At 40.2% G+C, this 13050-nt stretch overlaps 1 protein-coding gene and 1 long non-coding RNA gene across 5 annotated transcripts in view; one reads left to right on the forward strand and one right to left on the reverse strand.

Moving 5' to 3' along the window:
- Nucleotides 1-9845, forward strand: part of LOC146488099 (DNA repair protein RAD50-like) — a 64969-nt gene extending 55124 nt beyond the window's left edge. For 2 of the 4 annotated variants that reach the window (XM_085121354.1, XM_085121348.1), the window contains exons 33-43: nt 812-959; nt 1810-1940; nt 2668-2713; nt 2816-2941; nt 3521-3573; nt 4311-4396; nt 5282-5361; nt 5672-5734; nt 6873-7006; nt 7213-7341; nt 9465-9844. In XM_085121354.1, coding sequence (XP_084977480.1) covers nt 812-959; nt 1810-1940; nt 2668-2713; nt 2816-2941; nt 3521-3573; nt 4311-4396; nt 5282-5361; nt 5672-5734; nt 6873-7006; nt 7213-7341; nt 9465-9531 — 1063 coding nt within the window. In that variant the 3' untranslated portion in view covers nt 9532-9844. Of the gene's footprint in view, nt 1-811; nt 960-1809; nt 1941-2667; nt 2714-2815; nt 2942-3520; nt 3574-4310; nt 4397-5281; nt 5362-5671; nt 5735-6872; nt 7007-7212; nt 7342-9464 lie in introns of all 4 variants that reach the window. The other 2 variants (XM_085121360.1, XM_085121368.1) reach the window with 1 other exon arrangement.
- LOC146488104 (uncharacterized) lies at nt 5890-7800 on the reverse strand. Its single transcript, XR_014866943.1, has 2 exons — nt 7686-7800; nt 5890-6513 (listed from the first exon to the last, which is right to left on the reverse strand). It is a non-coding gene; the product is annotated as an uncharacterized LOC146488104 (long non-coding RNA).
- Nucleotides 9846-13050: the final 3205 nt, after the last annotated feature.

Below are 13050 nucleotides of genomic sequence, written 5' to 3' on the forward strand. Positions count from 1 at the left end.
GAAAGATTCCCACTGTTTTGCATGCAGTCTACACCGGACGAACTATTGGGTGATCGGAGGGTATGTGGTTAGGTTGGTTTCTGCATTACCGTGTTGGTTTCTAAGGTTGTTGTCATGCCAAGAATAGACTTTTGTCATGAAACAAACAAGGAGGGCCTCGTGAATCTGGCCCCGAGTGTATGATTCGGTCCCGGCAAGAAAACAACAACAACAACAACAACGGAACAGCGCCTTCGTACTTACTTTAAGAGTTTAGGCACGCGCACCTTTACCATGGCTAGAACACCAGAAGCCGTGATTTGCTGCGCCTTCCCTTCGCAAAAACTGCTAAGTATCAGGGGAGATTCAGAATAAACGGCGCTCGAACTTACAACGCCATCCCGAGAACCATTAGACAGGTAGAGGCGTTCAGTGAATTTAAAACCAAACTTAAGTGCCATCTTAAGCAGTAACGCCTACGGTACATGCTGCATTTATAATCTAATTATTTGTCTAGTTTTTTTTTATGTTTCAATGTTTTGTCTTGTGCTGTGTCAGGGCTCCATTTAAACTAGCTCTGCTAAATTGGATGCCCCTGGATAAATATTGAATAAAAAACAACAACAACAAATAAATAAATAAATAAATAAATAAATAAAAATAAAACACCTGGTGTGGATGGAATGCTAATCCATCGTAGGGTTGTCCTCCACATTTTTGGTAAGGTGGCCATGACCTGCCGTTTTATACATGTGCCAAAAAGAGAAAAAAGTTTCGTGTCTAACGAAGAGTAGCAAAGTACTGAACGGACTTGGCTGTTTCATTTCTATAGGTACGTGAGTCAAGGAGGTGACACGGCTTTACAAGAGAACCAAGCCCGTTTAAAGGAGCTATCAGGACGAGCAGAGAAACTGAAGAGGGAGAAAGAAGCTGTTTCAAATGAGATTGATAAACTGAAGGAAGACATCGCTAAACAGCAGGTCAGACTGTGTGCAACCGGAGTTCATATTTGAATGAGACAAACTAGTGTAGAGTGGCTTCAAGAGTGGCCATTATCTAATTTCTCCTGACCTCAACAAATATACGGGTCATGAGAATAAGGGAGTGATCACAGAGGGTTTTCAGGTTCAAGCAGATTCAGACAGTGCCTTGGAAAATATGAGAGCACAGTGTGGAGAAGATGTATGCTGAAATCGGGGCTTAAATGGTTACTGTCTAATATATATAGGCTGCGTACTTAGAGGTATTTTTCGACCCAAAACTTTGCCAGCGCGTCAACAATCCCGCTGGCTGTGTGGACTATATCAATTTAAAGAAGGTAAACCATCTTAAAATCTAAGCTCGTCCTGATTCACTTGTCTATTGTGAACACTACGAATGTTCGACTGATCTCTCATATACACGTACCAAACGTCTTGCGTTGTTCTGTGTCAAACCTCCCTTGCTGTCATTCTAGATCTACTATTTTGTTGTGGTGTTTGTCAGATGAAAAATTAGTCCTTAGTGTATGACTCACCACCCGGACTGAACTGATGAATTTGCCTCGGGAATTTTCTTCCTCGCCGGATTGTGTGCGAAGAACTTTTTGCTTCCTTTAGCTTCCTTTCGTCTTAAGACAAGTCTCCCGTCCCCATGGTGCATTTGATAATTGACTTGCCAGGTGTAGTTCACGCTTAATTTTTCAGCAGCTTTCATTTAAACTGGGTGACACTTTAGGATTTCATCCCCAGTGATTGCAGTGTAGACTCGAAAACAACGTCCGTTGGATTCTACCAGGTAAAATTGTTTACAACTGTTGATAAATGGTCAGGAGAATTTTGATTTTTCTAGATTCGGGCGCGCGAACTAGAAGACAATATTCAGCTAAAGAGCACCCAAGAAGAAATTGAAAACATCGACAAGAAAATAGCAGGTGTGAAAGAGGAATTAAGGAAGTTTGGAGAGCATCAAGACCTCGTCAGGTGAGAGAGAATGGGTCTGTGTTCATGTGCATTATTACCGGAAAATACAAGCACTGGTCATCCTCAATGCTAGCATATGGTCAGCTTGGCGTCAATTCTCGAAAGGCTTCTTAGTGAATGCGAGCACAACTCTGTGCAACAACCTGAAGTCAGTGGGGTGTGCGAGCTGCTGGAGGAAATATACTCTGTATGCTCTATAGCCTATACCTTTTATGCGTGTACGTCTATTCTTAAGTTTAAAAAAAAGTCTGGATGTAGATTCGTTGGTCTTTTGACTAATTGCGACGGCAACCGTGAGTAGCTTCTTTTCTGGAACCAGTTTTGTTTATCTCTAGAACGACTTAACTCCCAAGCGTGCTCTCGATCAAGGAAGGGAAGCTTATAAATACCATTTTATAAGATTTCGAAAACGTGCATTGCCGACATTGAAAGTACTGAAACGTCCCCCTTCAGAAATTCAGTCTCTCACATACCAAAGCTAGACAAGAAGTTCATTACACCATGACTTTAGATTTATGGTGCTTGACCTTGATCGATAAGTCGTATCTGATGTTCAAAATGTCTACAGTCTGGAGGCATTTGCTGTGGAGTGTATGGCTTGTTCCTATTCATTGCTAATTAAATTAGACATGTAATTCGCAATCAGAATATCGCCTTAACCAGTAAATGAAATTAATAACCTGCATTGGTCTTAGCTACACTTAAAGTATGATCATTCTTGTTTCAGTGAAAGGCAGGAACTGCAACAACAATCTGATGAATTAAGAAAAGAAGTAAGATACACTGAACACCGTTCCACTTGTTGTGATCATGTTACGGCACTTGCAGCCCAAGATCTTCTGAATTTCTCTTTTCTTTTTTGGTGTTGTTTGTAGAAGGCCAATTACGAAGGGAGACTGAAAGGCTACGAGGATGAGATGAGACGATTCCAGAGAGAACTGCGAAGCGACTTGTACAGAAATGCTGACGAGAAACACAGACAGCAAGTCATCGCCATTAAGGTATGTCATAGAGAATTCTCCTGTGTTGCGTTTAGAAGCCGTAACGAGAAGCCACTGAAAAGTTACGAACATGACGTGAATTGAGTCTATAGAGAGCTGCGAAGTGACCTTTACAGAAATGGCGATGAAACACATAGGCATTAAGTTGCAGCTAAGAAGGTGTCGCAGCATGGTGCATAGGTGCCGCAAATAGAACAATGACCACAGTGGCAAGTGCGGGAAAGGTATCAACGTTGCAGGATTCGTTGTATTATGAAGCATTTATCGTTTGATTGTTGCACTTGAAATACTAGTAATAATCAAAGATTAGGGAATGCGTTCGTTGATGTTGATTCCAAGCTCTCTCTCCTTTGCCAAGTTGGTGATGATGTCATCCGCCCCTGCAAAATCTGCGGGGGGTGCCAGATATGCCTACCAATTCATTCTATCAACGTTGTACCATACAATGTCGACTCAAATCTGTATTAGGAAATCGTTCTTTCTACGTCGAACGCAATTACTTGGCGTTTATGTAATAGGAACGTTTCTGTTTCCAGTTGATAAATGACTAAATAAATGTTTTATTTAATACTATTTCAGACAACTGAAATGGCAAATGCAGATCTCGATAAATATTACAAGGCACTGGACAGGTATTATACTTATTTTGTAAAAGCCTTGACGAGAAAAATATATCGAGTGGAACCTCAAAGAAGAGAATTGTTACTTTAGGCGGCTACAAAAGAAACAATCTTGTCATTCTTCTCTTGGGTTATCAGACTGAGCAGCTATGTCATGCCATTTTATTAACTTATTTATTTAGTTATTTATTCTATATTTTGTTTGCCTACTGGTGTCAATATGCTCAAACGACGGAGTTCTCTTTTAATTGTCTAGACTAAGATGTTTTTTGATACATAACTGGTGCATTGTTTCAAAACCCTTCGTTTGCATCCGTCCACACTAAAGAACAGAACATAAAAACACGACCACATTAGCTTTGCTGTAATTTCTATCGTGTATAAATAAATGCTACTACTACTAACAGTGTTTCAGTTGCACTCTTCCAATGTGTCTTGGAGGTTCTCCGTTTTCACTAACGACGAATTACTTGCATCTTTCATGTGGCTCAACAAAATTTGATCGTGCTTTTTCGTTATTAACTAACTGTCCACTGTGAGCATGCAACAACAACAACAAAAAAAAAGTTCGAGGGATAGTCAAACTCATGGCTTCCGTACAGCTTCCGTACATCTTTTTTTCATTATGCTACAGTAAGACTCGTGCCGAGCTAGGTCGCTTACCTGATGTATTCATCTTCTACCTCTAGTTAAGTGGTTGTTCTTTACCACCGATTCTAGTTTTCTTAAATAACTCTGGTTAATTGCAGGGCCATTATGCGATATCACGGCCTGAAGATGGCTGAGATAAATAAAATCATAAAAGAGTACTGGATCAATACTTACAAAGGAAATGGTAAGATCGATCTTCCTCAGTCTGAAAGATGGATTTTTGTTTACAATGTACGTTAAGGAATTCCAGTATTTGAACTGCTCAATAGGTCTTTGTAGGATTGCACTGATCCACCTCTTTGTAGAGCATAAATCATTATTAAAAACTAGATCATTGTATAATGCGATTCCAGGGATTTCATTGGCTTACTGGCCATGGTATATGAGCGATTATACCATGCCCGAAAAATAACGATCATTAAATTGTCTTTTGGTTGTTCTAGCCAAGCGAAATCAGCAAGATCTAGCAACATTTCTTGATTGTTTTTAATGAAACAATTGTTCCACTAACGCTTGTTGGATATGATGTATCATCTCATATCCAACGTGCGCTCGTGGAATAATTGTTAACCATATATGCGCAAGATATGAACGAGCGTGCGCTCTGATTGGCTTCTTACAGTTTGCTTTCAGCTCATATCACGTGAGTAGACTGAGAAATGGCACGACTTTAATAAAATGCTTCGCATGACATAAGTTTCTGTGGCAAGTCTATCACATTGCTCACAATACGGGATTTGACTATACAGCAGCAAAGTTAATGCCCTCAGTGGAGTCGCTGTTAAGTCCGTAGCCAACTCAGGCGACGTGCGCGACCTTGGCTGTTAGCTCATGTGTGACTCCATTTTGCCAAATGATTTTTATCTTTCGGTATTATAAGAAAGTATTGACTTATCACAGACTCTAACAAAAGAGCCACCAAGTGAAACGCAATAAACAACGAAGGGATAAAGGGAAGTAGCTTTGAATGAAATGGATACGCACTTACGAGGGGTTAGCGCTCAAAACGTCAGCTTTTGCATCTTTTTACGTTGGCCAATTTATTTTGTCAATTGATTTTGTTCTGTAGATATCGACACTATTGAGATTCGCTCAGACGAGGAGGAAGGAAGCGGCGCGAGCAAAGTACGGAGAACGTACAACTACAGGGTACGTGAACTTTGGTTACTGACGTGTCGTAAATTTTACCTTTATTAAATTATCACCCCTCTCAATTTTTGCGAATGGAGAGAAATTTTGCCAGTGTAAGGTTCGAGTACCTCAACGAAAATGCCTTTTTTTTTAGGGGGGGGGAGGGGGGAGGGCTTTGTGGGGTATTGAATATTAGTTTATACGCTGAAGTACCTTATTTAGCAGGCGACTGGGAAGAAGAATCAAATTATTAGATAGCTCTCAGTTTCCTTTTTGGCAATAACTCATTTTCTGACTCATTATAATATACATATTCTAATCTTTCCAGGTGGTAATGATTAAAGGTGACACTGCATTGGACATGAGGGGACGCTGTAGTGCCGGTCAAAAGGTTTGTAGAATCGGTGTTATTGTGAAGGCATCAACTACTGTCAAACTCTTCATTACAAGGGGGAAAACCCAAATCCCCGCCCTGTGTTCCACCTTATATCCCCCCCCCCCCCCCCGTCTTCCCACCCAAGTCATACTCCTGCATTAGGAGGCTCATTTTGTTTTTAAATCAATTCTTTATTGACAAATGCCAAAAAAAAACATGCCCAGAGTCATACGTCTGGACTTACAATTTCATATAACTAACTACTATAAAAAAGAACTAATCACAAACTATTGACAAATGTGCAAAAAAATTGAAAAGGCATCTATTCACAAAACAGCTTTTATGACGTTTAGTTCTGACACGTGGCAGGATGTAAGGGTGTCCCCTTTTCCTAAGGCTTCTTGATCTCTGGGCTGGAAGCAGTTCATGAAGGGGATGAATATTATCAGCAGTTATCTTATCCCATAGTAGCCTATCTTTGATAGAGGTGTACGGTTTTGTGTTACTAAGGATGTTCAGTTTTAATTAGACCCGCTGTTATATTAATAGCAGAACGTTTAAGAGTTCTTGGAAATTTGTACAGATAAAAGGTCTTGTGAAATAGTAGGTAATGTATTGGGACGACAAAAATGTTTTGAGCCAGCCTGGAACCTTTAGCTTGTATCCTAACAGAGCAAGTGCCGTTTTCAGCATCCTCATAAGAGGCATTGTTGTTCCGCAATTCCATTTCTTTTCAGTGTTCCAGATAAAAGAGAGGTATCAGATCAAAAACCCAAGAAAGATGTCTTCCTGACCTGAGAAAATGAATGGTAAACTTAAGAAGATTTGGAAAGTACCAGATCAGTTGACCTCTCAAAATTCATCATTGACTCCTTATTTGAAAGTTATCTGGAGCGCTGTATTCTATCAAAAAAGCAGCCCTTTTACTCCGTAGGTTGGCACGTTAGGTAATCTAAGGCTGCATCTTGGAGCTAAGCAATTTTATCTTCAAAAGTGAATTGCGAAGAGAAGTTGTCGAGAGGTGAAACGAAAGAGGCCTTTTATTTTTTCCAGGAATGTTGTCACAGAGCAAATGCATGGCACTAATTTGAGAGAGAATAATTTGAGCAAAAAAAAAAAAAGTCTTGCTATTAATCTGTGTTTTGAAATCCAGGTTCTAGCGTCACTTATCATCAGGTTAGCCCTGGCAGAAACATTCTGTCTGAACTGTGGGATTTTAACGCTTGACGAACCGACTACTAATTTGGACGAAGATAACATCGAAAGTCTGGCAAACCAACTGGCCTCGTAAGTTTGGTTGTGTTTGTTTTACATCGTCTGATTTTTTAATCCCTTGAAAAGCAGTTTCACCCTTACAATGCTGCTCATTTGTTTCTTTCCATGGCTATTATCAAACTGTTTACCTAACTTCCCTATCGTATATGCTGCGATGTCATTTTGCCCAGCAATGCCAGTTACACTGACATTTAAGCAGTTAACGTTTTGTTCCACAGAGTCATTAGAACCCGGCAGCAACAGAGGAACTTTCAACTTGTAATCATAACACATGACGAGGAGTTTGTGGAAAACCTGGGCAGAGCTGACTTTGTAGACTACTACTTCAGGATTTATAAGGATGAGAGGTAACCGAATCAGTGATAATTTGCTGTATTTTTTGCCAAACCTATTGAAATATTTGACAAAGTACATTTTTTTTCTAACATGAATTTTGCTCTTAAAACACCGAAATGAAATCTCCAAGGAAGAGCAAACGATAACTATTTTGTAGCGAGTTTCTAAATTTGCCAATTTTTTTTTCTAAGTTGCAATCCATTTCCATCCTAGCCATCGGCAGCAAAAGATAATTCGTACTAATTTCTGTAGCTAGTGATGAAACTGTTGACAAAACTGAACCATTATTTTACCATCGATACAATAAAACAGGTGACGTTTCCCCTGTAACTCAGTATCACGCTCGTCCTTTTACCTTTGAGTGTCATGCTTTGAGTCGCTGAGTTCCCCGTAAAGACGTAGAAGTAAATCCAAATGGTGAAGTAAAGCTGTAGCCCGAACACAGGCGGCCTACACGGCCGGATCTTTAAAGGGAGAGTTTCACGGTTCGGCGCATGTGCGAGCGATAGCGTAAGCGCTGTCAAGCCAATTGTTTTTGGACCAATTAGAAGCGAGTAAACACCGGCGGGATACGGCGGGCATGTCTTATAACTTGCTGGCATAAAAATAAAACTGACCGGCCAGTGTTTCGGTAACGCTTCAGAAAGAAACAAAAAAGCTCTCCATGTAAAATACATCAGGATTTTTGCAGCGCCGCTTCGTGCATGTCCCATGACATTCAAGAAATGCCAGAACTTATGAACTTATGCGAACGTATACGGTTTTATTTTAGTACAATGTCGATATCTCGCGGCATCGACCTTTTTTTAATTACACGCGGTTCGAAAAGCCGAGAAGCTCAATCAAACCAGTATTTCATCAGCATTCAGTGATTAACTTACTATAGTGTGTTCGTTCGATAGCCTCATTTTATTAGACCAGCCAGAAGGCGAAGAACGAGAAAACTGCAAGCTTCAAGAAGCGATGCGACCGTTTAGTAACAACAACACTCGGAGCGTCCTTCCGAGGTGCTGAAATGCATTTGAGAAAACTCTGCCATGGTGGCAAATCAAACCTGCGTTTGCCATTCGCAATGACCATAATTTCATAGATAAATGAATACCTTACAGTATATTGTGTAGTTTGCCGCAAGTCTTGTTTTTTTTTTTTTTTTTTTTTTTCTACTGTCCGCTATTCGAGCCCGCTAATAGCAGTAATAGACGACTACAACTAACTCGCACATTTGATCAGGTATTTATTCGCTTCGCGTCTCGGTAAATTGTAAATTTTTTTCCATCCAAGGCAAAACAGTGATGTTTGATGCTGTTTGTCCGTCGAATTCATCGTTTTTGACAGTTGACTTCCAAATGAACAAACAGTACGATTGAAAGCTAGAAAATCCTCGCGAGTTCATCCAAAGCCAGTTGGTGACCTTTGCCATCAGTTTCGAGCGAAAGCAGATGTGCCGCAAAATCGTTGTTTACTTTAAACAGACTTATCCCTTTACCAATTTTCCACGTATGGTGGACGTATCTTGTTAACCACACAGGATTTCTACATCCACTGAGGGCACTCCACTCTGTCCGCTTGATCTGTGCTTCAAGAGAGTCCAGAGACAGTCCCGTCGCCGGTTGGCCGCGACGTCTCCTTTGACGATCTATCGACAAAATGTCGTTTTTGGATGCTAAAACACTTTTAACCTTACAAAAATTGAACTTATATTTACAACAGGCAACAAAGATTATATAAAGTGAAGAATGAAGGGCGGATGATCCAAATTCGGGCGCGATTTCAACAGATTGTTCAACCACAAGCTCGCATCGAATTTAGTGTCGACCCGTACAACTTATTCTTGAGCCGGTCAGCTCGCGCATGCGCTTAACCGTGAAACTCGGCCTTTAATCAGGTTTATACCACAGTAAGCAAATTTGAGTGTTACTGACGCTAATCGTAAAACGACTAAAACGACTAGATGCTACATATTTTTACCTTAATAGAGCGACTTGGCAAGATCGGAAACGTGATAACTAGACTATTTAGATTCTGACGTGGGTTGGCCTCAGTGAAACAATCGGAGCCCCCAGGATTAGTTTGTAAGTGAATCCTTTCTCTTTGGAAAATTGCGATTATATAATTTTTCCCTTTTTATTTCCAGTGGTTTTTCAAAGATTGTGAAGCAGAGTGTGGCTTCACTGCACCGAGAAGAGTCCCTTTTAGAATGACGACCATTTCATTCTGCAGCTTCTTATGATGCAACCTTTCAAACTGAAGATCAAAGCTGTTTCAAAAATCGAAGGAAAAATGTTCGCTGCGTTTTATTTTCACTTGTGTTGGAACAGAAAATAAAGTAGTGACATTACAAATATAATAGTGCATGTCATCCTCCATCAGTCCAGGGGACAATTCCATACGGTCTGGGTAAATGCATGACAATCCTGCCCATGACACTGCTTATTTTTAAATGCGAGAAATTTCAAGCCAAATGCTGATTTCTCTGTTTGACGCATTGTTACTGATTCTAAAAGGTCAACAGAAGACGAGCCTAACCCGAGCGAAAGTACGAAGAAGCAAACAACAGAAAAAAAAAACACAACAAAGAGAATAGGGAAGGGTGTAAACGTCCGCCGTGTATTAAGAAGTTAAGAAGTAAACTGCATTTGGCAGGGATGGCGCATTTGTGAGACCACTCGCCTCCCACCAGTGGGTTGAGTCTGGTCCTTTCTCCGAGACATTTTTCTCTGGGCGCTCCAATTTTTTTCCCCACCACCCCACCCCCCCCCCCCCCCTCCAAAAAAAAAACAACATTTCTAAATACCAATTCGATTTTGAAAGTGTTCCAATTGACCCTTGAATAAAGTGAGTATCAAGCATCAGCAAGTAAATGACATCTAGAATCCCCGACGCGAGTACACCTTTCGGATACTCCAGTGAAATTCGAGGCGAGGCAGGTCAACTTTGATGCAACATACCCCCTGCATACTTCAACAGAGTTCCAGCAGATAGTAGATTCTTGATAATGCATTATAACATAATGTATATTACTAGCGAATCCACGCAACCAAATTTAGTACAACTAAGTGTACATCGACGAAAAGGTCACCTGAAAATATAACTTCAAGTTACTTCTACTACTTTGCGATTATTCCAATTCGTTCAACTTGTACAATGTGGCCGACGTTTCCGGGAACTAAATTGATTGGAACGGCGTTCCAAGTAAGGAAGGAGAATGAAAAATTCACCGTCCTGTGCTCACGTTCTCCACAAAACCTTGAATTTGGTGATTTCACGTTCTTTTGCTGATGACGGCAAAAAAATGTACAAAAACATTTATACAATGAACTGTGTAAAGCTCGCGTTTTGATTGGTCTAGAGGAGTGCACGATTGACGTCATCGAGTGGTGTGACCGGCGCACGTGATCAGAGTCTAGAGTCCAGCCAGAGCGACTGGTCAACAAAGTTTTGCAAACTGTTTTTGCGAGTAGCGGACAAACATAGGCAAATTTTCTTAGGAAAGGAAAACTGTTCAATAAAAAGTTGGACAAAGACCGTTGAGAGTGACCTCAACCAGGATAGGAAAGCTAGAACTTTGTTGTGACGTGAAAAGGAAGCAAATATTTGTCGAAATATGTCGCCGATAGAAATCCGGTAATGGCGAGTAATCGATTACAAATCGCAGTGAAGCGACTTACATGCTGTAATATTTTGAGGTCAGGATTTTCTTCTGGAATAAAGGTTAGTTTCGAAAATATTGTTAGTGAAATTCTTTCGGATTATACTCTAATTTAGAAGATCACAATTGCATGTGTGTAGTAGTCCAAAACTGAGTTTGCTGGAAAGTTTTTGACTCAGCTCAGGCAACGCGATGCTCGCTCACGAAATGTGTTGAAATGTCTTGGTTATTGTATAAAACAAATAGATTCCATTTTGCCGTGGGTCTGTACTCTGATAACGCACAGAGGACGTCAAAACGTGGTGAGAATATCAGTCACGCTACTCGCCTGCGGCTCGTAGCGTACTTCTTTGTTCTCACCACGTTTTGACGTCATCTGTGCGTTATCAGAGTACAGACGCACGGCAAAATGGAATCTATTTGTTAAATAACGCACGCGCAAAGTGATTGGTTTTGCTCGTTTAAGGTGGCCGAACACAGTTATCCAGTACACAGGTGTTAGTAAACGTTATTTGAAAACTACGTACTTCTGAGTACCCGAAATTAGTATGGTGCAAGATTAATTAAGAAGGAATAAATTTTGATACTTCTTGTTGAGCAAGGTGCCGTTGCCATGGCAACACAGCAAGCTTTTAACTGTCCACAAATAATGGTTTTTCTTAATTTTTAGAAAATGCACTCGTTAGATTTTTTCCTTTTTTTGTATCCAGAAAAACTCACAAAATACTGACATAGTGGCGCTGCTTCCATGTAATTTAACTGGCAGATCTCCTGTAAATGTTGGTTTTGCACTTTAATGTTTTTTGAAGATACCCTCTGTTAGATTTTGTTTTTGGTTTGTAAGCAAGTTACGCTTTTAGAAAACTACTGTTTTGTCAAATTTCACGAAATTCTAACGAGCGGTTCCTTAGAAAACAGTTCATTTCCATTAAAACAACCAGTCAATTTTTTGCTCAAATGCGCATGCGTGGCTTTTAATTAGGTTTTCTCAGCAAAGATGAAAAGCGTACAAAAAGGCTTAGCTCATCGTGAACTCACTTTCTTTGTTCGGCGATAAATGAAGAGGATTCACAAACGAGAAACTAAGTTATCGAGGGATCGATAGTAATTTGCTTACCACAACCGTAGCGCGCGCTTAATAGCATCACCTAGCAGAATGTGTAAAGCGCGCGCAAACTGCGTTCGGCCACCTTAACCTACTGTTTGTGGCGTCCTCGTTGCTGTTGCCTTTGCTTAAGTTCCCTAATCTTGTTGAGCACGCTGATATCGAAAGTAAACTCGACCGGTTTATTGTATTTTATTTATTTTTATTTATTTATTTATTTATTTATTTTTACAAAACTTCACCTTCACTAATTAACATTTAAAATGAAGTTATTACAGTAAATAGGTCTACAAGCAATTGCAAAAAGAGTTGTGACACTGTTATTGGGTGCTTTTTAGACGCTCACCATTGTATTACTTGTCCCTTCCCCCCCCCCCCCCCCCCAAACTGTTCCCTAGTTGAAAGGGGGAGCGGGGGGCTTCAAGGGTATTACATTGTTCATTGACCCTTTAGAGTGTGTTATTTATTTTAATACTTTAACTTTAACACCCAGCGAATCACGCGGGAGAATTTTTCTAATGTTTGTGCATTAACTCTCGTATGTACGCAAATACATGAACCACCACCGTTTGCGTCCCTGTATTTCCTAAAGATTCTGTAATTAGGTTATTTTTAAGCTCAGCGTCAAAACATTTTGTTAAAGCGTGAGTTTCTTTTATGCAGATAACGTCAATATCACTAGAGTCTACGATGCACTTAATTTCATCAAGCTTATTTGCAGAAAATAGGAAAAATGCTGAAGGTATCTCAGCCTTTTCGCAACTGCTTGTAGCTAGCTTGCTGTGCGTGGGCTTGTATCTTACTCATCTTAGTCCGACCGATGGTAGGAAGTTTTGGCTTCGAAGTAAGTGCAAGCCAGCAAGTAAATTAAAGTAATAACTTTAACTCTTGTGTCGAAGTAAAAAACTTTAGCTGAGGTTTAAGCTACTAATTGGAACACACAAGATAAAAGCTAAAGATATTGTA

Source organism: Pavona decussata, unplaced genomic scaffold (genome assembly GCF_977016875.1).
Source record: "Pavona decussata unplaced genomic scaffold, jaPavDecu1.1 SCAFFOLD_11, whole genome shotgun sequence".
Taxonomy (NCBI): Eukaryota; Metazoa; Cnidaria; class Anthozoa; order Scleractinia; family Agariciidae; genus Pavona; species Pavona decussata.